Source organism: Phyllostomus hastatus, unplaced genomic scaffold, assembly GCF_019186645.2.
Source record: "Phyllostomus hastatus isolate PE091 unplaced genomic scaffold, TTU_PhHast_1.1 phas_contig_477, whole genome shotgun sequence".
In the NCBI taxonomy this organism is placed as follows: Eukaryota; Metazoa; Chordata; class Mammalia; order Chiroptera; family Phyllostomidae; genus Phyllostomus; species Phyllostomus hastatus.
This window is the reverse complement of record NW_025333889.1, coordinates 5,836,245-5,861,873: the sequence shown is the minus strand read 5'-3', so window position 1 is coordinate 5,861,873 and position 25,629 is coordinate 5,836,245. Positions and strand designations below refer to the sequence as shown.

Sequence of the window (25,629 nt, the reverse complement as noted above, 5' to 3'; positions counted from 1 at the left end):
GCTCTATTTTCTTAGCATCATGTTGTGCAATATAAATTCTCATGTCACTCTAAAAATATTACTTTGGGAAGAAGTCTCCCATTTTTCACAGTAACTTTTTAATTTTTTTTTTATTCTTTCATTCTGACATTGAAGAATTTCCTCAAAAGTCTGTGGAATTGTCATGTATATTGTAGCTTAATAAGAGGCTGCAGAAATAGGTCTATGAAATTTACTATTAAATACTAAAGAAGGAAAACCATATAAATATCTCCGTGGATACATCTGATAAAATTGAACATCCATTTCTGGTAAAATTTCCACAAACTAGCAATAGCTAGAAACTCCCTCAGTCTCATTTAAATATATACACAAAAATGTTGAACAAAACTTATACTTAATAGTGATAATGAGTTTTTTTCAAAGATTGGAAACAAGACCAGGAAGTCAGATCTCACAACTTCTCTTCAACAATGAAGTTAAACTCCTAACCATAGCAATAAGAAGTTTAAATAATTGTTGGAAATCAAAAATCAAAGGAGTTTTTATAATGTCTAGATTTTTTTTTCTGTAAAATCCAAGGTAAATCTGTAATACTTTACAAAAATTCACAGGTGAATTAGAAAGGTTATGGATACATGGTTAATATTTTTTAAAGCAATGCCACTTTTCTACAATAGTAACCAACAATTAAAAAATCAGTACCATTTAAATTAGCATCTAACTCTGGCTGGTTTGGCTCACTTTTTGGGAGTGTTGTCTTGCAGACCAAAAGATTGCAGGTTCAATTCCCAGTCAGGTCACAAAGAGGTTGCAGGTTTGAGCTCCAGTTGGGGTACATAGGAGAAGGCAACCAATTGATGTCTCTCTCTCACATCAGTATTTCTCCCTCCCTTTCCTTCTCTCTCTGTCATGCTCTCTCTGGTTCTTTCTTTCCTCTCCTTTTCTCTCTTTCCAAAAAGAAATAAAAAATGTCCTTGGGTAAGGATTAAAAAAAGAAAAAAATAAAGAGTATCAAAAAGAATAAGTTTAAGAAAAGATATACATGACATCTGGGCTGAAAACTATAAACACTGGCAAGTGAAATGAAGGAAAATTTCATAAATGGTGTTATTATGTTAACAAATTGGAACTGAATGTAGTTAAGATATCAATTCTTAGCAAATTTATCTATAGATTAAATACAAACACAATAAATATCCAAAAGACCTGTCTGGACAAAATTGACAAATTGATTCTAAAGATATGTGGAAAAGCAAAAGATCCAAAAAACTCAAGACTATCTCTTTCCAACTGAATTCAAGACTTCTTTTTTTATTTTAATCATTGTTCAAGTACAGTTTTCTCCCTTTTACTCCCAATCCAGTCCACCCACCCAGCCCTCCCCACTCCCCTCCCATTATAGACTTCTATAATCTATAGTTATCAAGCCAAAGTTTCACTGACAAGGACAGACAAATAGATCGATGGTACAGAAGAGAAAATCCAGATTTAGACATGTTGGCTTTTGAATACACTTATAAACTTTGAGTAGGCAAAGATATCTTAGATAGTATACTAAAGTCGTTTATCACAAAAGAGAAAGAATGGACAGATTGAACTTTATCACCATTAAAATTTCTCCTCATCATAAGACAGAGTTAAAAAAAATGAAAAGCAAAGCACAGATTGGGAAAAAAGGTTCACCACAACTATTTTAAATAAATGCTTATATCTAAAATATAGAGCAAACTTCTACACATCTTTTTTTAAAGATTTTATTTATTTTTAGAGAGGGAAAGGAGGGAGATAGAGAGAGAGAGAAACATCAATGTGTGGTTGCTGGGGGTCATGGCCTGCAACCCAGGCATGTACCCTGACTGGGAATCGAACCTGCGACACTTTGGTTCGCAGCCCGCACTCAATCCACTGAGCTACGCCAGCCAGGGCTTATACACATCTTTAAGTATAAGACAACTCAATAATATACACAGGTCTATATATAGGGCCATAGACCTGAACAAAAACTTCACATAAAAAGGCACATGAATTTCCAATGAGCATATGAAATTGTTTCCAACATCATCAGTCATTAAATAAATATAGTCAAAAGCCAAAGAAGAGTAGGACTGAGGGTGGGAGGTGGAGGTGGGTAGAGTGAGGGAAAATGGCAGCAAGGAAAATGGAGACAGTTGTGCTTGAACAACAATGAAATTTTTTTCAAAAAACTGTGAGATACCACAGAGCACACTGAAATGACTAAAGTAGAAAAGATATTTCTAATAAACTTTGAAAAACAGTTTCACATGTATGAAAACAGTTAAATGTACTCCTACACGATGAACCAGCAATTCCACTCCTAGTTATTTACCCAAGAGAAACAAAAACGTACTACAGAAAGATTTGTACAAGAACAGCAGTTTTAGCGTGGACTGGGAACCAAAGTGTCCCAGGTTCGATTCCCAGCCAGGGTACATTCCTAGGTTGCAGGCCATAACCCCCAGCAACCGCACATTGATGTCTCTCTCTCTCTCTCCCTCTCTCTCTCTCTCTCTCCCTTCCTCCCTCCCTCCCTTCCCTCTCTAAAAATAAATAAATAAAATCTTAAAAAAAAAAAAGAACAGCAGTTTTATTCATACCCATACTAAACTGGAATCACCTCAGACGTCCATTAGCCAGAAAATGACTAAACAAATTCTGGTAGGCACTCACAATGGAATACCACTGAACAACGAGAGGTGAAAACTTCCATTCACATGACAGCATAGAAGATGAGCAAGAGAAGTCAGACACAAAAGCACACATGATGTTACTACAGTGATCTAGTAACAGGTAACAGTAACATATGGTGACAGAAAGGACACTAATGTTTGCCACAGAGAGGTTGCCTGGCTCCAGCTGGTCAGGATGAAGGCTGAGGGGTGAAGAGTGCATCATCCTGTTCTTCATTTTTCAAATAACATGTTAGCTTTCAGCATCATGTCTCCCTTTCAGTCTCCACTGCTTTCAAGATTGCACAGGGCACAGGGTTGCCTCCTGACGGCTGGCAGCGCCCTTCACCCACAATAGCAACTAATGCTCCTCTGACATTTTTGTTGTTGAAATTTCTCATTTGTCACTGCCCCCTGCCATTCTCTTCCTCATTGTGAAACCAATTTTAATTATCATTTTAGTGGCATTTTTAATATGACAGAAGACAAAAGCTCATCTTCAATTCACAATCTGGAACCAGAAATTTGTTTTTTACAGAATTAACACAATGATGTGACAATTTTATTTCCTGATGCATGGTGCGTGCTAGGAAGAGCCAATAATTTTTTTCTGATTTGAAAAAGGAAGCGTATAAGGCTTCATCACATTTAGAAATGCAAAATGTCTATTAAAAGATTATTACCAGAGCAATAAAATGATCAACTAAGAAGCAGAATTACAGACTCAGGTTGACAACTAATTTCACAGAAAACAGCAGCCATTCTGAAATTCAGGTGACTAAAACAATTCATTAAATACAACAATAGCACAGACAGATAGATATTGGCACAAAGCAGAAGTCCCAGGAGAAATGATTGATATTCATGTGAAATACCAGTTTATGCCTTATCATATCATTATGTACAACATCATATCATTTATAAATTAGCTTTATAATTCAGTATGGTATCTCTCTTACCTGATGTAGGTCAGAGAGGGAACACCTTGTTTTTATCTTTTTGAGATTTATGTTTTTTTAGTTGTTAATTAAGATGCATTTTTACACTGAGATTCCACTTTTACTCAATTGTTTTGTATTCCTCTGTGAATGATCTGTTTACTGCATCTCACTTTTGCACAAATTACAACATTTTCATAAAAAATTCTAAATGTGTTTAGGAGACAATAACTTTACAATGGTTTTTCATCAGGACAGGCTGGAATTTTTCAGTACTGTGTATGTCTTTCTAATCCGCCATGTTTCACTTTATTATAGCTTTGTCTATTGCTTCAATTCATTTGTTCTAATCTCTGCTCAGGACCATTTATTTTATATAGCTTGGTTCTTCACAGCCTGTCTTTCATATATAAAATGTTACAGCATACCAAAATATTGATGATCGTTTTATCATGGTATCCCCTCTCCCTAGTATGTCTGCAGAAGCCCAGGACACAGACAACAGCATAGAGAACAAAGCACGGAAGCTCTTCAAAAAGCACAAGGTGGCGATTTCACATAAGATAAAAGATTCATTTCCTTTCTTTGAACTTCTCCATGACCATGACTTCATCACCAGTGAAATGTATGATGTAAGTGAGGTTTACTTTGTCACAGGCTGGTACATCAGCCGTAAACTGAGTTTTGCTTTGATATTTTGGAGTCAAGTGTCAGACACCATGAGACTACTGAGGAGTCTCCTGTGAGTGGACCTTCTCATGTACTGCTGTAAGTATTCCTACCAGGTCAGAAGGGAGAAGAGAAGCAGGCACTACTGGAAACAGTCCTGCTGTTAACCGAGGGAACATTGCCCCATGTGCCTCCGTGCGCCCCCTACAGTTGGGTGAATAGCCCTGGGGTAGGCTGGATCTGAAGTGGGTGGGCTCCACAGGTGTACAATGCCTTGTAGGAGTTATACATACAATATAGCATAAACCAGGAATTAAAAGTAATTTTAATGAATAGATGAATAAGTTTAAAGATTTTATTTAATGGAATAATAATTGACAAAATATTTCATTTCAATGAGCATCATTTAAATACTTATATGTGAGAACACTAAAATCCCCAGAGAATGAATGTCTTGTTAGGGCAAATTTGAAAGTAAATTCTTGCTATTTTTTCTCCAAAAGTTTTCCGTTTCCTTTCCTTTTTTTTTCTTTTCTGTTGGTATTTCTGAAGTCTTGGAATTTAGGTTAACTTTTGTGAAAGGCATAGGTGGAGATACAGAGATGCAAGTCTTCTCTTTCCCTGTGAATATGTTTACTTTATGGCAAAGTTCACAGGAAGAGGAAAATCCCCACCTGGCTTCCCTGAGCCTTTCCAGGCAGAGTCGGTCCTGGGAAAGGGACAAGGGTTGTCCAGTCAATAGAACATCAGTCCATCACCTGCTAAGTCTATTGTTGAAACATTTGGCCAGGCTCTGCAAGAGCTACACGTCATTTAACTCTGAACCATCTTTGTTCAAAATTGCTCTTCCCTCCATCTAATGTAAATGAGAGTGAGGAGATCAGATTCACAAATGGGGATTTTCAAGAAGGAAGGATTTAGTTGTTCCACTTAGTAGCCATACAGCATATACAAATGTATATAAATGTATACTTATAAAAGTATACGTGGGAAGATACCTATGCAGAAAAGCTGTAATATATTACAACAAATTTACTTTCTAGGGCTCTTCTATAACTTGGAAGTCTGTGTTTATATTTCCTCGTTCACTATGTTTAAGGTGTCTAAAGAAACTTTTAAAAAAGGTCAAAACGTTGAAGAAGTCGTATACAATGTTCTCACTGAAGTGCAGAGGAAATTTGAACCATCCCTTCTGAAAATATTGTTCGACGAGTTCACCTTGAAAAGAAACCCTGATTTAAAGCATATTTATGAAATCTTCAAAAATGGTAATTAGGTTTATTACCTACTTTTTTGATGTCCAGGGCCAATTTCTTCCCACAGGTATACATTGAGCCTCTACCATGTGTCACACACAGTGCTGGGCAGTGGGGATATGACAGTCAAGAAAACAAACATACTGTGAGCTTCTCAAAGCTTATAATATAATGGATACAGTATAATGCCCATCTGGGTTCTGCTTAATGAAGCATTTAGACTCACAGGACAACCAGTGGCATCAGACTTACTTAGAAGGACAAATGACAAGAAACACAACATCCCAATAGACAGCATCTGTTGCCGCTCTCCTGTGGGACCCTGTGCAGCAGTCCACACAGCAGTCCACCCGGTTGACTCCTACCTGCCTCGAGTGGCAGCTTAGCTGTGGGTGCAGGATCCACCCTGATTTAGCCACACCATGTCCATGCAAGTGAGTATCTTGTGTAACAACTCTGTAGTCATAACTTTCCACGACCCCACGAGAGAAGAGCCAACTTACAAGGGCCACCGCATTGGAGAAAGACCAAAAATGGCTTAGAGTTTGCATTTAGTCCCTGCTAGTACACACGCAATTTACCTACCTACTGCCACTGCTCATTTTTAACTCTAAGCTCAGTGTTGGCCTAGTAACACAGAAGAGAGGCCACTTTCACCAGGTTGCCAGAGCAATAAGCATGAAAATTAACTTCAGTTTGCCCTTGAAGAAGAACAGATGGTTTTAGTAACACATTCCCTGCTACACATGTGATCAACAATCAAATAATCACAAAAGCAATTGCTCTGCCAGAGGTGGGGTTATTTTGATATTACACAAAAACTGCAGGTTTGATTCTCTCCTTCTTCCCTGAGAAGGCGTGATTTTATACTTTTTTATTGGTCCTCGCTAAACAAAACATTCTCCAAAAATTTTTGATTGACTTGCCTAGAAAATTTTTTTATCCTAAAGGAGTTTTGTCGCACAAAGATCCCCAAGTAGCGATGGAGAATCCGCAGGAAGAGGACTGGGTGCACTGAGCAGTGCAGCTGATGCAGGGACAGGCAGAACGGGAAAGGTCCCGTGTGTCTGCGGAACCAGCACAGATCAGACCATGTCAGAGCGAGAAGCAGACTGTGGGAGCTGAGTCAAGAGAGGCGAGTTTGAAAAGAGATTTTGGAAGGTCTGGTTTCTAAACCTAAGGAATTTGATGTTATTTGCCACACAGGAAGAAGATAGGACAGGTTTATAAGTACAGGTTTACTGCCCCAGGAGATGCCCCTGCCACCAGCCCTAAGGCATATGGGCTCACTGCTCCCTCAGGCTCCACTCTGGCCTCCCCGCAGAGACCTACCCCAGGAATTTTGGGTTTATGTCCTTCCTCCAGTGTTCGCTGGGTCACCTCCATGCAGGGGCCCTGGGCTGTTGCCACGTTCTCCCCTCTTTGGCTGCCTCCCAGGTCCCTGATGAGGCCTCTTGGGGTGTCCTCCAGTACTCGCTCCCTGCTTGTAGCTTCAGACACTGTCCTTCCTTTGTCCTGGGATCTGAGACCCCCTGGGACGTCTAGTTGCTCCCATGTCCTCTGATTTGTCTCTGTGGGAAGCACTCGTCCTCCCTGATTTAATCAAGCCGAAACCTTCTCTTGTCCTGTAACATTTTTAAACCTTTTGGGCTTTTCCTTTTGTGTACATGTGAACCGCTGTAAGATCTCTGTTCTCCTCCAAAGGAAATCCCTCTGTTTCTCCCTTACATTTAAACACTTCAGCAAACACATTTCAAAATAAACAACATTATTTATGTTAATGTACACTTTCTTGGCCAGCTGAATTTTTTCACAAGTAACAAGTTCACAATGTTTCCAAAACATCATTTTTTAATTTAATTTTTATTTCTGAATTCTAAAGAAAGGGTGAGGGAGGGAGAAAGAAGAGAAAGAAATATTGATGTCAGAAAGGACCATCGATTTGCTGCCTTCAGTATGTACCCCAGTGGTGAATCAAACAAGGGACCTTTCTGTTTGTTGGCCCAACCAACTGACCCACACTGGCCAGGGACCCACAGTTTCTTTGTCCTGACATTCAAGTGGTTCCTTTCTGTGTGGGAAGCACAAAGCCTTCTTTGCTGGAGGATTCTCTTTTCTGTCCCAGGGGAACTTCACAATCGGCATTGGGACCCACTAAGCACTGAGTGACCCAAGGGCTGGAAATTCTTACACATGTAATTTAAGGTGATGTCACTATCCTTGATGGAGATTTCTAATTGTCTTCTTGTTTTTGTCCTTTCTTCAGAGATACCAGACAAAAAACTTTTTCCAGAAAATTATGCACAAGAAAATGAGGAGAGGCCTGATACCCAATCAAGATTTGAACAAGGTAGGGGGCACTTGAGCTCTGTTTGGATTTCGGGACTCAGGGGAGAACTGCTGGGGAGCTTGGAGAAGGCAGGGAGGGGTGTTCGTATGAGAGTCCGACCAGCGGTTGATCCCTGAGGAGCAGCTGGGACGAGACACCATGGACCCAACAACCAGAACAAAGAAAGAGGAACCCAATGAAGCAGGAAACCAGATTTAATGAGAATACTGACCTGGAAGAATTGTGATTTAGAAAGACCCTGGAAGAGAAGATCAGTGTGAAGCTGTGAAAGGCTAAGAACTGTGGACACAAAGTCAACATCTCAGAGGAGATCCTTAATGATGACAGAAAACAGGACTGATGTAAATATGGGGGAGGCTGTTTAGGAGCAGGAATATTCAAGGAGTTGGGCGGTCATATGGGGAGAGAGGAAGGGAAGTGGTAAGATGTGGAGGAGGGGTTGGTTGTACCTTGAGAGAAAGAAGGAAGGGAAACGAAAAGCAAGAGAAGGGATAAAGGACACAATAAAACAGCCGTATTATTAAGAGCTCACTTACGGAACATAGTGCTCACAGCTGCCCTTGGGGGACAGTGTCACCATCGGCACATTTGTAGAAAAGCAGGCTGAAATCTAGAAAGAGCAGGTGTGCAATTGGCTTGGGGTCAAATAGGCAAGTCTGTGTTCCTAAACCTGTGCACACCCAGATAACCTCATGGAAAAGACAGAAACCTAGACAAAAAGAGAGAGAGAGAGAGAGAGGGAGGGAGAGAGAAACATATGCAGAAAGAAACATACAGGAGCTGGAACAAGTGCAGGAAGCTGAGACACTGAGCCTCATGAAAGGCCAGCGAGGCAGAGAAACAGACATGCAGAGGGAGGGTGTGGTGTGAACTGATGTGGGGATGAGCCAACAGACTTTGTAAGAAGTCAAGGCAGCTCTCACAACAAAAACAGGTTCATTGTGGCGGGGGGTGACATGAAAAGCCATCCCCAGTTACCACGTGTCTCATGAATTATCTCAGTGAGATGCCCTGACTGAGGCCAGGGGTGCAGCTGATGGTAACAGTGGGGTGGGGTCCTCCAGTTCCAGGTGGGCTCTGAATTGATACATGAGGGGAGCGGATCTTGAAATACTACTTTATAAGAATTAAAATGGGATTCAGGGAGTACAGCCCCACCCATACTTCAGTTTCTGAAATAAACTTCTAATTTCTTCCCCCTAGGACCTGGTGAGAACCCATATCCAAGCCTGCCCTGGAACAGCCCACATCCCTCAGATCACAATGGTGTGTTCCTAGTAACTATTTTGTGATATTTTGCTCTTCTTGCCCCATGCTGGCATGTGCTGTGTGGGGTGAGGGCAGTTTCTTTTTCGTACTAATGGCCCATAAGAGTCACTCTTTGTATCTGCAGTTTCCCCAAAGATTTAGGTAACACAGTCCCCATTTTCCTGGTTGCTGGGTGGGCTGGTCCTTCCATGCTCCTTAAATGCACATGCTGCCAGCTCCCGACAACCAGCGCCTGGACCTATTGCCCATGCACCTGGCTTCACAGTCTTCTTCTGCCTCTGTCTTGCTTGGCTATGCTGCAGCCTTGCTTAACATCACATCCAGCGGTAGCCAGCACTACAGTAGAGGGCTGGGTTAGGGGTGATGGGTGTTCCTCCTGAGCCAGGGTCTCTCACCTGCTGGGTCCCTCACACAGGACCACGGGCACCATGTGAATCCCGTGCAAATCCTCTGCCCTCATCTCTGGGGCAGCAGGCCTGGAGCTGCTCTACAACAGCATACAAGGCATTATTATGTAGCCTCTGCTAGGATGTGTTGTTGAAGAAAGGATGTTCTAAGTTAGCAATATATTTTTATAAAAGAAAAAAAATCCTTTCAGAATAATTTTTGAAAGTACCATAATACTTTTAGGAGATCATGTTTAGTCAAAAATTTAACATTTAAAAACATAAAACATTCAACATACAGCAATCAATATTGATAGGTGAAATGAAAAACTTCAAGCTCCACTGAAAATAGTGTTTATCCATTCATACACTATTGGGGTCGGTGGGAACAGAGTAGGATGGGTCAGTGGAGTTGACAATGAGCCGAGGAGGTTCACTAAGGGGAAGTGGGTGCACTGGTCCTGGGTGGTTTACTCGGGGGTTCACTCCTTATCCATCTGTGCCCACTGGCCCCTGTGGACTGCTTGCCAGCTCCCTTGTACTGTTTTGTGTTCGGTTCCTGTCCTGGGAGGCATGAGCTAGAGACTGGAGAGTGGGAGCAAGGGAGAGGCCAGGTATTTGTTGGCACTTTCTCAGGCCTCAGTGCTGGCAGTAGCTGCATCTCTCCCATGACACCACTTCCCATAAAACTGGCCAGCCATAGTCCGGCTTCTACCTACCCGGTGAACTTGGCACATAACCTCACCCTAGTTCCCTCGCATAGCTCCCTATTGACCATTTTTTGGGTTGCTGCACTCTTCTATTTGGGCTTCTCAGCTTTTCCATTAACTGTGGAACCAATCCCCTGGATTAAACTGCCTCTTCTCTAAAAGCTTAGAGATCTTGGCATTTGCCTACTGAACCCTGATTGATGCAGGAAGCAAATAAAATACCTATGCATCAAAACATTGTCTATATACAGCTCCACATGATAAAGAACTCTCCGAGAATCTGTCTGAAATAGAAGAGATCATTGCAATGGAAACAGGTACAACCAGTAACAACAACGATGCCCTAGAAAGCCGACAAGCAAATGAACAATGTGCCCGGGTGTCTGAGCCAGCAGGTAAGACTGAGTGTTTGGGCTGGATGAGTGTGGAGGGAAACGGGCAGGCAGAGGGACTCAGTGTGGTGGATACAGTCACAAGGGTAGAACTTCAGTAATGATGAGAATATTTAAGATGGAAAAAATATAAAGACAAAATTGGTATAGAAAGGGCATTCACAGGTCATGGAAATAATTAAGAAATGCAATAGGAGAAAGTAGGAAACATTACAGAGAATGGATAAACTGAAGGCTCACATAGCGCACAGCAGGGTCAGGTGGAGGGTGACACAGGGACCCAAAAGCTTGTGTGAAGAGGATCTCACTCTCAGCACCTCCTGTGCTGTGGACAACTACTTTGCTTCACCCTGGACCCTGCTGGGCCCTGGTGCACAACGATAAAAATAAATGTAGAGAATGAGTATAAATAGAAAGATGTACAGGGAAATAAATATCAATAAATAGAAAAAATAGGGAGACACCAAGAGCACTATGTCAAGAAAGAGTAAAGAACCGTGAATGAAGAACTGGGAGAGAGAGAACCAAGCTTGGTCTGACTGGAGGAGCCCGTCACCACAAAGAAAGCACAAGAGACTGCTCCTAACACCATTGAGAAGTAAGCCATGGTGATGAGAATGGCCCAGGAACCTTCTCAGATAAAAATAGGCCTCTCCTCTGAAAAATAGAAACAAAAATAAAAAACAAAAACCCCAGAGTTCAGAGAGGCACAAAGGAAGGGCAGAGCATAGCAGCAGGAAAGGAGAGGTGGGGGAGCTCTCCCTGCAGTGGGATTACAGGGAGAAGGGCTTAATTGTAGTGTGGGTCCTCACTCCCTTTCAGGAGACAAATGAAATTCTTTATGGCAATTTTGTCTAGGAGCAGAGCTACACAATCATGGAATCCCAGTGAATTCCTGCCCTATAGTGCCAGTGGACATAATGAAGGAAAAGTCATTTTTTAATTCAGGAGGTGAATGGGAAGCCCGAGCAAAGAGTGGTTGTAACCAGGAGTCTGACATAATAGGTAAGGCTGACTGAAAGAGTGTTTGATGTGAATCATGGTACTAGTTGAGGGTCTGGGAAACATCATAAAGCCCATGGAGGCAGTCCTGGCGGCCTTGGTTAGAGGTAGGAAGGGGCGGGGACCAGCACTTATGCAACAAGTTTAGCAGAGAAATGTTCCCTGTTATTGCAAAACTCCAAAAGCAGAAATGGTCAGTTTAAGTACTGATATCAGAGAAGGTATTTTTATGCAGGAGAGGAAAGTGATGGATGTAGGAGTTAAAGAAAAGGGAGAAAATCCAAAAACCAAGATATGCATTGGAGGAGAGAAAACGGAACACGTGAAGACAAGGAGAGTTATAAAGACATGCCATCACCAGGCGTAATTAGTGGAAATTGTTTGAGCCAATAGGGACGTGAAGAATTAAACTGAGACTGAAAGAAGAGGTAGAGTGTGGGTGGAGGTGGGAGACAGGGTGACTGTGGGGTAAGCATTGCTGCAGAACAGGCACAGCAGCCCTCCGTGCCTGAATCTCACACCTTCTGTGTAGGACCTGGAGCAACCTGCAGGCCACACATGTTGGGGCACAAACCAGGGGGACTTGAGTCAACTTAGTTTCTAGGTCTTCCTAGTGCTCTCATTACGGGGTTTCCTGTCCATGGGCTCCTTGGTGCCTCCCTGAAACTCTCAGGGATTTGTCCTCTGTGCAGAGATCAGCAGCGTGGACTCCCTGGAACACAGAAACAGAGAAGAGCCCCGAGAAGCGTCCACCTCAGCACTGAAAAGGAAATTGGGTAAGGAGGTGGGAGTTCAAGGCTTGGGCTGCAGGAACCTGAACTAACAGCTACTGTCTCCTGAGGCATCTATTGTGAGTTCATCCTGCACCATGGATCCACTTTATCCTTGAATCCCATTCTCTGCATTTTACTTGTCCACTTTGGGAAGTACCAGACAATAAGAAATCATTATATGTATATATATTTTTTTTGATGGCGAGACTATTTATAGATGGGTCCTATTTATATATGCATCTATATATTGATTATATATATATATATAGTAAAATTACTAGCCAGCAAAGTAATGAGCTTGTTTTAAAATTAACTAACTGATATGACTATTAAGTGTTAAATTTATACCATTATTTCTAAAGAAAAGAGAATGCTAAATATTTTTTATTGGGAGGCCATCTTGTCATCTGATCACAAGTTTTGAATATTGTCAAAGGCAACTCGTTCATCTAGTGTTAGCAGAAATGGATAAAGTGTTTTAAACCGTTTTTTTGTTTTTGACAGAGTTCTTCAGCAAGTCATAACATATATAGTGAATTTTTCAAAGCACCTTTGCAAGTAGTGTCTTACTTTTTCCTTTACAGCCACCCTGAGGGTTATGCAGAATGGACATTGTTACCCTTGTTTCTAGATGAGGAAACACAATCACATAAATGTTTCAAAGTCTCATGGAGATAATAGCTTCCTGGATTATTTCCTTTGTCAAACTGCACTTTGAAACGGTTACCAAAATATGGTTTCCCTCATCCTTGGGCAGCGTGAGTGGTCATCAACTCTGCAGCTCTCTGGTAAACAGGCTGGCGGCTGGTTTTCCCTGACTTTCACAGAGGATACTGGAAGCATGCCATTTAGGAAAACACGCTAGGAAATGTTACCTGGTCTTCAGGTTCCAGAAGTACAATATTGTAAATCACATGTTTATTGTAATACCTCACTATGTAAAATATATGTAAATATATGTAAATATCCATGTAAAATATAAGTTTGCTTCAGTTCTTAGAGAGCGCACATTCTGACTTGTATCTTAGTGTAGGCAAACTGCTCTAAAAGGCGGTGTGTAGTAGGTCTAAGGCTCAGACATAAGAGATCACTCCTTAGCTTTGCAAACAGCCCAAGGGACACGGGTGGGGGAGAGAAGGCTCTCTACCTTGAACACAAGACTCCCAGCGTCTCCCCACACGAGAAACAGCAGACAAAGGAAGTGTGAGACGGCAATAGGAGGAGGAAGAGGGAGGAGTGCAGGGAGGTGAGGTGCAAACAGAGCAGTGAATTGTCTCCGCTCTGGGGTCAGGAAATGGAGCATCACTAATCCACAAAGCAGGTGACTTAGTGGGACAGACCAGGTGGCCTGGATGCACGTCATGATTTGCATGGGTGTTCAAGATGGGTTTGTTTTTTTTTACTTTTTATTTTAGTTTTAGCTTTTACAGTTGTTTCCATTGTTTCCCCCTTTGCCCCGCTCCACCCAACTTCCATAGTCAGTCCCCATCCCATTGTCCGTGTCCATGGCTCCTCATATATGTTCCTTGACTAACCCCTTGGCCTTCTTTCAAACCCTCGCCCCCTCCCCCCTCCCCTCTTGCCTCTGTCAGTGCATTCCATGATTCTATGCCTCTGGTTCTCTTTTCCCAAGTTTTCTCATTAGTGAATTTCCTGAGGGACTGGTTTTTTTTTTTTTCCACTCACGGAGTCACATAAAACATCTTATTAATTTATGCAGTGATCAATATCCTTGACTTTAGAATCAAGTGCTCACCGTGCTAATTTGCACAGGATATGAATGTTAAGGTTGCAGTCCTGCATGACAGGTGTCCATCATCAAAATGTACAACTTTGTTTTCCTCATGAATATTCTTCTGAGCATTCTCCATATGTCTTGATCCTATTACTTCTAGGATAGTCTTTACCTAAAAATAAAAGGCCCTTCAAAGTGAGAGGCAACAAGCATTTATTTGAGGTCAAAAGAATAGCTGTTCAGGAAAGCACTCGTTGATGCAAAAGCCCAAACAGTGTTCTGGTTAGGACACAGGATCCAGGGGTATTTATGAGAAAGGACAGGGAAATAATTACATCAACAGAAGGAAGGAATTTCTATTGGTCAATATAAACTAACATCGTGATGCTAATTCTATGCAATGTTTTAAATATTTTAGTCAGGTAGTTATCAGTCCAGTAGTCCTAAATCCAGTAGTCATAAAAGCTGCTTTCTTGTTATTCTTGAAAACAAGGACACCAAGGAGACATTGTGTTCCTTGGGACACTGTGTTGCTTTGGGCTCAGTGCCAAGATTATTTTCCTGTTTTAACAGTGCGAATGCTTCCGGCATGAGAGGTGAAATGCAGTTCTGGGATGGCAGCTGTTACTTCATTTTAAAGTGGCTCCATTTCTTTATAATTTTCCAACTTTTCTCTTTGGATCAAGAGCTTTCCTTCAGAGCATCACTGATTAATTATCAGAAAGCAGTGATCAGTTATTGAAAACATCAGCATCAGTTCTCCGTTGGTAGGTGGCTCATTTGGGGGATGTTATGCCTTTGTTGGTCCCTCGTCACCAGGAAGGCTCATTCCCAGGACATCATGTCCCACGCGGGAAGGAAAGTGGGTTTCTCTTTTTTTAGGGGCCACGTTTGAGCAACAAGAGCACTGGAGCAGAGGAAAGCTTTACTGTCATGTTTCTTTAAAGGGAAACATCTGCAGTTGCTGAGGTTTCTCATACAAAGTCTCTTAGGCCTCAGTGATTATTTCAAAAATGTTGGACGACCATGATTAGAGTGGGGTCTTCATAACGTCTCTGCAAGCAGTCAGCTGAAAATAAAGGGTCATGTGGTAACAGTGGGTGCTGCATTTAACTATTTGGCTTATGCCTAGATTTTATCTAGTTTCATTTTTATTTTATCAGAGGTCTTTTGTCCAAGTGCAACAAAAGGTATTAAAACAGAGCAAACCTCAACTTGTTCAGCTAAGATATGGTCAAAGACAATTGTATTGTCTAATGTAACTCATGTAAGGAAATTTAAACATTTTTCTGGTTGACCATTGCTGGAGTAATCACTGCAATTCCTGTCAAGGAAACAATATTCTTCTAAACCTTTGATGGGGCTGACATCACCAAACACTCAACATCCTCGACTGTGTGTGTAACCAGTTTTATGTTTTGACCTGTGAAGTAGGTTGAAAGGTGATACCCAGCCCTGGCCTGTGTGACTCAGTTTGTTGGAGCAGACATCCTGTAGATCAAAAGGTAGTGGGTTCAATTCCAGTTCAGGGCACATACCCAATTGTACTGGGAGTACAATTCCCAGTGTGGGTGCATTCTAAAAGGCAAGTGATCTCTCTCTCTCAGGACCTATTCCTCAGTGGGCTTTTGTTGGGTTTATTTGCACAGGAATACAGGGAGTATACAGAAAGCTCATCAATCATTGTCAGGCAGTAATGATCAAACAATAGACAACATTCAAAGAACTATGAGGGCTTATTTTGAGTCAGGATCAAATAGCTAAAGGGCCACAAAACTGTGGGGAAACAAACTCCTTTCATGCTAGGACCCTTATCATTTAAACTGAGGGTATTAGCAAAGTAGATTGTACAGGATTTTATGCATTCTTTCTTAGGCCTGATTGCCCTGGGGAACCTGCCCTTTCCAGCATAGGGCTGCACCCACCTCCGGCATTGTTTCAGGCTTAAGTCAGGCAGGGGAATAAGGCAGCCAAGAGATTAGGAGACTTCTTGCAGACAGAATGAGGACTCAGGCTATGTTAAAGCTGAGGGGCAGGGGTCCATCACCCCATTTTTCTATACCCCCCCAAGTCCTTCCTGAGGGCCCTTTTCAACTATAAATGTCTTAGGTCACCCCTCCTTTGCAGAATCTTATCCATCATTGGCTAACCAGTCATCTGCCCGGGGTCAAGCAGGTGAAGTGAAAGGGGCAGAGGCGGCACCCCTACAAGAAAGACAAGCTTTGTCTCCTTAATGGCTTATGGTCCCAAGGTCTTTTTACTCAGCCTTAGCCATGAGGAGTCACAGTTTCTGAAACCGGGCAGGGCAGTTCCCAACATCTTTCTCTAAAAAACAATGAAAAAATATTCTTGGGTGAGAATAAAAAAAAAAAAAAAGATGATGCCCAATGTTACCTTTCCAGATAGAAATTAAGGGTAAAAAGGAAACAATAACTATTATGATGAGTGCTTGGCCTCATATCACTTGTGAGACAAGAAGGAACTAAGGTAAGGAAAAAAGAAATATGAAGGTGTTGATTATACAGGTCTGGTCCAGAATCTGCATTAGTTGTTCATAGCAGATATCATCTGGTTCACTTCATATTAATTTTCTGTTTTAATTCTTCTGCATCCAGGCATCATTTCTGTATAATAATTTACATTCTTATCACACCCAATATTCTGTGGAATCTATGAAAGCCAAGTAAAATTTTGCTTCTGGGTAATAGTGTCATTTTTTATTAAATCCTTGCCCAAGGATATATTTTTTAAATTGATTTTCAGAAAGAGGAAGGGAGAGAGAGAAAGGGAAATGACATGGGAGAAAACCATCAATCAGTTGCCTCCCATACGAGACCCTGACTGGGTATCATACCCACAACTTAAGTACAGTATGTTCCCTGAGTGGGAATTGAACCCATGATCTTTTGGTGTATGGGACCATGCTCCAACCAACTGAGCAACCCAGCCAGGGCTAAAAAAAAATAGTGCCACTTTTGTGTGGCCTCAAAAAAACATTTGATTCTGGACTACACTGTTTAGAAGAAATGCATCAAATCAGCTATTCTTAACCCAGCACATTTTATTGTGATATAAAGCAGTACTGTATTTTCAATATTTTATTTATTATTTTTAATTGAATTTATTGGAGCACCATTGGTTCACAAAACCATATAGGTTTCAAGTGTACAACTCGATAAAACATCATCTGCGCACTGCATCGTGTGCCCAGCGCCCCAAGGAAAGTTTCTTTCCCTCCTCATTTCCACCCCCCACCCCTTTGCCCACCCCCACCTGTCCTCTACCCTCCTTTTTCTCTGCTTCCCGCCATTCTGTTGTCTGTCTGTGTGTTATGTATGTATGTTCTTTGGCTAATCCCTTCACTTTCTTTCATCCAGTCCCCCCAACCCCACCCCTCTGACAGCTGCCAATCTGTTCCATGTATCCATGCTTCTGTTTCTGTTTTGTTCATCAGTGTATTTTGTTCATGAAATTCCACATGTAAGTGAGATTCTATGGTATTTGTCTTCCTTATGATATTTGGTATCTGTGGCTTGTTTCGCTTAGCATGATTTCCCAGTCCATCCATGCTATCTCAAAAGGTAAAATTTCCTTCTTTTTTACATCCACATAGTATTCCATTGTATAAATGTATCACAGCTTTTTTTATCCACTCTTCTTGGCTGTAATAAATAACAATGCAGTGAACATAAGGATGTATATATTCTTTTGAATTACTGTTTCAGGATTCTTAGACTATACTCCCAGATGTGGGATCATTGGGTCAAAAGGCAGTTTCATTTTTAATTTTTTGAGGAAACCTCATACTGTTTCCCACAGTGGCTGCACCGGTCTGCATTCCCACCAATAGTGGACAAGGGTTCCCCTTTCTCCACATCCTCACCAGCATTTGTTTGTTGATTTACTAATGATGGCCATTCTGACTGGTGTGAGGTGATATCTCCTTGTGGTTTTAACTTGCATCTCTCTGATGATTAGTGACACTGAGCATTATTTCTTATGTCTATAGGCCATTTGTATGTCCTCTTTGGAGAAGGGTCTTTAAAATTGGATTGTTGTCTTCCTGGTGTTGCATTGTATAAGTTCTTTATATCGGGGGTCCCCAACCCCTGGACCACAAACCAGTATCAGTCCGTAGCCTGTTAGAAGCCTGGCTGCACAGCAGGAGGTGAGCCGCTGGTGAGGGAGTGAAGCTCTCACTACCTTTACCACCTGAGCTCTGCCACCTGTCGCAGTGGGCAGGCGAGCGAGCAAAGCTTCATTACCACCTGAGTTTCAGCTCCCCTCCCACCCCCACCCTGGTCATAGAAAAATAGTCTTCCATGAAACCAGTCACTGGAGCCAAAAAGGTTGGGGACCATTGCTCTGTATTTTGAAAATTAACTCCTTCTCTGATGTACCATTGGCGAATATGTTCTCTCATGCAGTGGGTTCCCTGTTCATTTTGTTGATGGTTTCTTTTGTTGTGCAGAAGCTTTTGAGATTGTTGTAGTCTCATTTGTTTACTTCTTCCTTTGTTTCCCTTGCTTAAGGTGATACATTGTCAAAAATACTGCAATGAAAGATGTCTGAGATTTTACTGCTTACATTTTATCCTGAGATTTTTGTGGTTTTGCGACTTACATTTAAGTCTTTTATGCATTCTGAGTTTATTCCTGTGTATAGTGTAAGTTGATGGTCTAGTTTCACTTTTTTTGCATGCACTAGTCTAATTTTCCCAGTGCCATTTATTGAAGAGACTGTCTTTACTCCATTGCATGCTCATACCTCCTTTGTCAAATATTAATTGACCATAAAAGTGTGGGTTTATTCCCAGGCTCTCTGTTCTGTTCCATTGATCTATATGCCTTTTCCTATGCCAGCACTAGGCTGTTTTTATTACAAGAGGCTTGTAGTATAGTTTGATATCAGGTGTCATGATACTTCCAACTTTGTCAAGAATGCTTGGGCTATTTGAGATCTTTTTTGGTTCCATATAAGTTTTTGAAATATTTGTTCTAAACTTGTGAAATATGCCATTGGTATTTAAATAGGAATTGCATTGAATCTATAGATTGCTTTGGGTAGTGTGGACATTTTAATGACATTAATTCTTCCAATCCATAAACATGGTATATGCTTCCGCTTATTTGTATCTTTCTCAATTTCTTTCTTCAGTGTTCTATAACTGTCTGAGCACTGGTCTTTCACCTCCTCGGTTCAATTTTTCCTAGGTACCTTTGGTTGAGATAGTAAATGGCAATGTTTTTTTCATTTCTCTTTCTAATAATTCAATATTGGCATATAAAAATACCACCTATTTCTGAATATTGATTTTGTATCCTGCTACTTTTCTGAATTTGTTTGTTAGATCTAGAGTTTTATGATGGAATCTTTAGTGTTTTCTATGTATAATATGTCATCTTCAAATAATGACCATTTTACTTCTTTCTTTCTAATTTAGCTGCATTTTATTTCTTTCTCTTGTCTGATTCTGTGGCTGGACTTACAGTACTATGTAGAATAAGTGGTGAAAGCAGACATCCCAGTCATGTCCATGATCTTACAGAAAATACTTGTGGTCTTTGCACATTAAGTATGATATCATCTGTGGTTTTGTCATATATGGCCTTTAACATGTTGAAGTATAATCTCCTTATTCCCACTCTACTGAGAGTTTTCATCATAAATAGGTGCTGGATTTTATTGAATCTTTTTCTGCATCTTTTCTTGTCATCATGTGATTTTTCCCCTTCATTTTGTTTATGTGATGTATTACATTTATTGATTTGCAAGTATTATACCAACTTTGCATCCCTGGAATAAGTCCCAAGGATTTGGTTTGCTAATATTTAGTTGAGGGTTTTAGTGTCTATGTTCATCAAGAATATTGGCCTACAAAGTGTCTATATTTAATTTTGGAATTGGGGTGATGTTAGCCTTATTAAAAAGAGCTTGGAAGTCTTTCCTTCTCTTGAAGTTTTTGTAATAGTTTGAGAAGGATAGGTGTTAGTTCCTTGAATGTTTGGCAAAATTCACTTATGAAGCCATCTGGTCCAGAACTTTTATTTGCTGGGAGCGTTTTGATTACTGCTTCAATTTCATTCATTGTAAACAGTCTATTCAGGTTTTCTGATTCTTCTTCATTTAATTTTGGAAGATTATATGTTTCTAAGAATTTACCCATTTCACTCAGATTGTCCAATTTATTGGCATATAGTTGTTCATAGTATTTTCTGACAATATGGTGTCAGTTGTCACTTCTCCTCTATTATTTCTGAATTTTCTTCTTTGGGTCCTCTCTCTGTTTTTCTTGATGAGCCTGGTTAAAGGCTCATCAATCTTGTTTATTTTTTCAGAGATCCTGCTTGTGGTTTCATTGATCTTTTGTTTTGTTTTTGTTTTTTTGTCTTTATGTTCTTTATTTTTGCTCTGATTGCTATTATTTCTTTTCTTCTGCTTACTCTGGACTTTGTTGTTCTCTTCCTAGTTCTTTTAGGTACAGGATTAGATTGTTTATTTGAGATCTTTCTTGCTTCTTGAGGTAGACCTATAGTTCTCTGAACTTCCCTCCCAGGACAGCTTTCTTCTTTGATCTCATTGTTAACCCATTCATCATTTAATAACATGTGCTTTAACCTCCATGTGTTTGAATGTTTGTGAGGGGTGGGGGGGGGAGGGTTGTAGCTGTAGTTGTAGTTGATTTCTAGCTTCATACCACTGTGGTCAGAGAAGATGCTTGATATGATTTCAATTTTCTTGAATTTGTTAAGATTTATTTTGTGTCCCACTGTGTGGTCTATCTTTGAGACTATTCCATATGTACTTCAGAAGAATGTATATTCTGCTGCTTTGGGATAAAGTGTTCTGTAAATATCACTTAAATCTATTCAATCCAGTGTGATGTTTAAGGTTGTTGTTGCCCTGTTGAGGGCTTTTTTTTTTTGTATGGCACATCTATCAGTTGATAACAGTGAGGTGCTAAAGCCCCATACTAAGATTGTATTGCTGTGATCTCTCCATTAATGTCTTCCAAGATTTTCTTTATATATTTAGTTGCTCCTATGTTGGCTGCATATATGTTTACAAGGGTTATATCTTCTAGTTGGATCAATCCCTTTAGAGCTACATAGTGACCTTCTTTGTCTATTGTTATGGCCTTTATTTTAAAGTCTACTTTTTCAGATGTAAGTATTGCTACCCCATTTTGGAATGTTTTTTGCTTCCATTTGAATGGGATCCAACCCTACATTTTCAGTCTGTGTGTATCTTTTGTTCTGAGGTGGGTCTCTTGTAGACAGCATGTATATGGGCCAAGTTTTCTCATCCATTCAGCTACTCTATGTCTTTTGATTGGAGCATTTAATCCATTTACATTTAAGGTTATTATTGTTAAGTACTTACATATTGCCATTTTATTCTTTATACCTATGTTCCTTTCTTTCTATTCCTTCTTATAGAAGGCCTTTTAACATCTCTTGCTATATTAATTTGGTAATAATGAATTACTTTTAGGCTTTTTCTGTCTTGGAAGCTCTGTATTTCACCTTCAATTTTAAATGATAGCCTTGCTGGACAGAGTAGTCTTTGTTGCAGGTCCTTGCTTTCCATTATTTTGATTATTTCACGCCAATCTTTTTTGGCCTGAAGTGTTTATGTTGAGAAGTCAGCTAGAAGCCTTATAGGAACTCCCTTGTAGATAGCTAAAACTAACTGTCTCTCTCTTGCGGCCTTTAAGATTCTCTCTTTGTCTTTAACCTTTGGCATTTTAATTATGATGTGTCTTGGTGTGGGCCTCTTTGGTTTAATCTGAACAGTACTCTCTGTACTTTCTGAATTTGTGTTACTTTTTCTTCACAAAGTTAGGGAAGATTTCAGCCATTATTTCTTCAACAGGTTCTCTATTTCTTCCTCACTCTTTTCTCCTTCTGGTATCTCAATGATGTGGATGTCGTTATGCTTGATGTTAGCCTTTCCTCATTTTTTTAAATTTTATTTTCTTTTTAATGCACTGTTTGGATGCTTATTGTTATCTTGTCCTCTAAATCACTGGTTCTGTCCTCTACTTCATCTAAGCTGCTGTTGGTTCCTTCTAGTGTATTCATTTCAGATATTGTAGTCTTCATTTCTGACTGCTTCTTTTTTATGGTTTATATTTCCTTTCTAATGCTTACTATCTCTTTGTTTAAGTTCTCACCAAAATCATTTATTCTTCCCTAATGTCCTTGAAGATCTTTAACCATTGCTCTAAACTCTGCATCCGGTATTTTGTTTGCTTCCATTTCATTTAACTCTTTTTTTCTGGGGATTTGTCTTTACTTTCACTTGTAGCATATTTCATTGTCTCCCCATTTTGGCTCTGTGTTTTAGGAATATCTACTATGACTTCCAAACTTGTTATGATGGCTTTATAATGGAGGTGTCTTATTGAGCTGTGTCATACTCTTCCTGATTACATGAGTTCCATGCTCCAGGAATGTTTTTTGTGGGTTATGCACACCATCCTGTTGTACAATTGTTGATCTTGAATAATGTTGGTCCTCTTGTGTGTAGAGTTATACCTTCAGGCTGGCTGACTGTAAAGGTAAGGCTTGAATACCATGTAGGGGATGCTGTGCAAGGACTGCCCCTGAGGAGCAGTTGTTCCCAGCAAAGTCTGTTGCCTTCCAGAATCTCCTTGTGTGTGCCACTTGTGTGGCCACTTGGATCAAGCTCTGGCATGGTCCAAAGCTCATAATGGGCTGCACTGGTTCTGGGTCCCCTTGGGCAAGGTTCAGGTACAGGTCAATTTTAGATATTTGTGTGTAAGTGACCTTGGGCTACCTGTCTGGAGCTACTACACTGTTTATTGTTTGTGGCTGTGTCTGCTGGACCTGGGTGTGCAAGGGAGGGGCCAATCTGTGTAAAAGGATCAGCTTCCCCCAACATAGAGCTGAGGGTAGATATGTAGAAGGACTAAGGTTCCCTGAGGTTTGCCTTTACCTCTCAGGTACTCCACCTCCCCCTGAAGTAGCCTGGTCTTTCTCCAGAGCCTTCTGAAGAAAGACTGTAATGTTGCCCCAGGCTGAGCACCAACTCTTTCACAGGTAATGAGCTCAGTAGTTAATAGCAACCAAGGCTAGGAGGATAGGGCTAGGGGGTCACCTGCTTGAGGATCACACAGTCAGGCACTCAATAAGGGGAAAGTGACCACTACTCCAGAGCCAAAACACTCAGTCTCTGCCAGAGTCTCCAACTCTAGTTTCTCTTGGAGGGGCTTGCTGCAGGCTTAGATTGGGTACAACCAACCATCCCCTCTGTAGGAGCAAGCTAAGCTGCCCCAGAATCAGGGCAACAGATTGAAAGATTATCTCAGTGAGGGTGTTGCCAGCCCAACCACAAAGTGGACTAAGTACTTTGTCCTTGTCCCAGACAGTGGCCAAGGACTTACCCTTTGAAGCCCCAGCCACTCTCCCTTCCCCTCCCAGAACTGAGGAGCAGGTGATCTGGGACTTGACAGGGCTGATCCAAACAGTCTCCCATTAGGAGTGGTGCCCACAAGCCTGTAGAATGGGCACTTCTTGCCCATCCTTGTGTAGTACCAGCTGACTTCACACAGGAGATATAAGTGGCTCTCCCCCAACCCTGTGATGGGGCCACACACCCTATCCTCAACTCATTTGGTTCCTGGACAAAAGCTTCCCAGGAGACACAGTCTAAAAGTCCCAGCTCTGAAGCTCTCTGGTCCCCTTGCATGACTGAACTCAGCAGGATGGCACCATCCAAGTCATTCAACATGCTGTAGGAGGTGGTGTCAGTTGTGTGCTCAAGGAGGAGGAAATGAGCCCTCTTTCCAAAACTGCACAGGTTGGTCATTGTCTGGATTTCCACCAAGAATCTTCCCAGGAAAAGAGGACCACAAAAATCAATGCTGACTGTAGGCAGCAGACCCCTCTGCAGGACCCAAGCACAGCAGATTGGATTCATCAGCAGTCAGGCATTGCACTCTGCAGGCTGGTGCTGTAATAAGTGGAGTGCTCATCCCTGAAAGAGCGGTGTCTGGGTCTCCCAGGTGGACTGCATCCCCACTGATTTTCACCACCAGATGCTATGCAGGTTCCTCTTACCATTTGTCTTGCCCTGGGTTGGGGATCCCTGTGTGGGGTTGAGACCTCATGCTCCTAGGGAAAAAGAGTTTTGCAGCCACAATATCCCTCTGGCTGCTGCAGTGGGCCTGGATGCAGAGTCTAGCCCTTTCCACATCTCTGCCCTTCTTACCAATCACTGTGTGACTTCTATAAATCTTTGGTTATGATATTTCAGTTCAGCTTGGTTATTCAGGTTGATTGGGGCTGGGAGGAATTAAGTGTAGCTTCTGCCTTTTCTGCATCCATCTTTGAATCCAGCAACCCATGACATATTTTTGATGGAAGTCTGTCTTCCAGCATGTCACAGGTTTATACAGTGATTTAGGTTTATACAGCGATTTTGTACAAACTTTTGCACAAATTTCCTCATAATCATCATAAGATCTCAGCAGGATTTGATACTGGTTCCTACCTCTGAGTACAAAGTATGTAAAAGTATTTTTCAAAATGCTACTTTTTCAAAAAGACCCAGGGCCGATGCTGAAGTCATACTTCAATTTTAGTAGGTTTTCAGTAACTCTACAATGAAAAAATTCTCAAAAAAATTAAAATAAATAAATAAAAGAGAAACAGTAAATCAAACACCCGTATAAACTCCAGCTTCCTGCAGTTTTAATTATCCAAAAAATGTAAATTTTATGTATTCATTTCTGTTTTCTCACCACCACCTGTTATTTTGTAGGTACTGTCGATTCTGAAACCAGCTCTACTTCAGAAAAGACCAAGAGGAAAAGAAGTAAGAATAAGATTTTACTTGCTTTTGATGTGAGAAATGATTTACAATGTCAGTATGTTGTTGTTGTTGTTGTTGTTATTGTTAATTTCCAATGTTGTGGTTGGTAGAATGATGGCTCCTCAAAGATGTCTGTGTCCTAATCCCTGGAACCTGTAATCTGTTATCTCACATGGCAAATGGATTTTACAGATGTGATTAAACTAGGGACCTTGAGATGGGGGAGATTATCCTGGATTACCTGGATGGCCCCAGTACACTCCCATAGGCCTTTAAAAGTGGAGAGCCTTTCTTGGCTGTGGAGAGAGGAAGAAGTGACTCTGGAGGAACAGTCGGAGAGGTGCAATATCACTGGCTCTGCAGATGGAGGGGGGACGAGGGAATGTGGGGGACCTTAAGAAGCAGGAAAAATCAAGGAAGCAGATTGTCCCCTACAGCCTCCAGAAAGGAATGAAGCTCTGCTAAAAACTGGATTTTATCCCCAGTGAGGTTATTTCAGAATTCTAACTGATATTATTGTAAGATGATAAATTGTGTTGTTTTAAGGCATATTTATAGTAAATTCTTATGGCAGCAATATGGAAATAATAGAGACTTTGGTTCTTAAAATGGGGTTATGGCTACAAAGTATTCCTAAAAAT

General features: G+C 40.9%; 1 protein-coding gene across 1 annotated transcript in view; it reads left to right on the top strand.

Moving 5' to 3' along the window:
- LOC123823229 (nuclear body protein SP140-like protein) overlaps positions 1 to 25,629 on the top strand; it is a 58,683-nt gene that overhangs the window by 11,409 nt on the left and 21,645 nt on the right. Inside the window, exons 2-9 of the mRNA XM_045845715.1 lie at positions 4,080 to 4,239; positions 5,376 to 5,544; positions 7,799 to 7,882; positions 9,086 to 9,148; positions 10,499 to 10,642; positions 11,498 to 11,644; positions 12,334 to 12,417; positions 24,938 to 24,991. Coding sequence (XP_045701671.1) covers positions 4,081 to 4,239; positions 5,376 to 5,544; positions 7,799 to 7,882; positions 9,086 to 9,148; positions 10,499 to 10,642; positions 11,498 to 11,644; positions 12,334 to 12,417; positions 24,938 to 24,991 — 904 coding nt within the window. The 5' untranslated portion in view covers position 4,080. The remainder of the gene's footprint in view (positions 1 to 4,079; positions 4,240 to 5,375; positions 5,545 to 7,798; positions 7,883 to 9,085; positions 9,149 to 10,498; positions 10,643 to 11,497; positions 11,645 to 12,333; positions 12,418 to 24,937; positions 24,992 to 25,629) is intronic.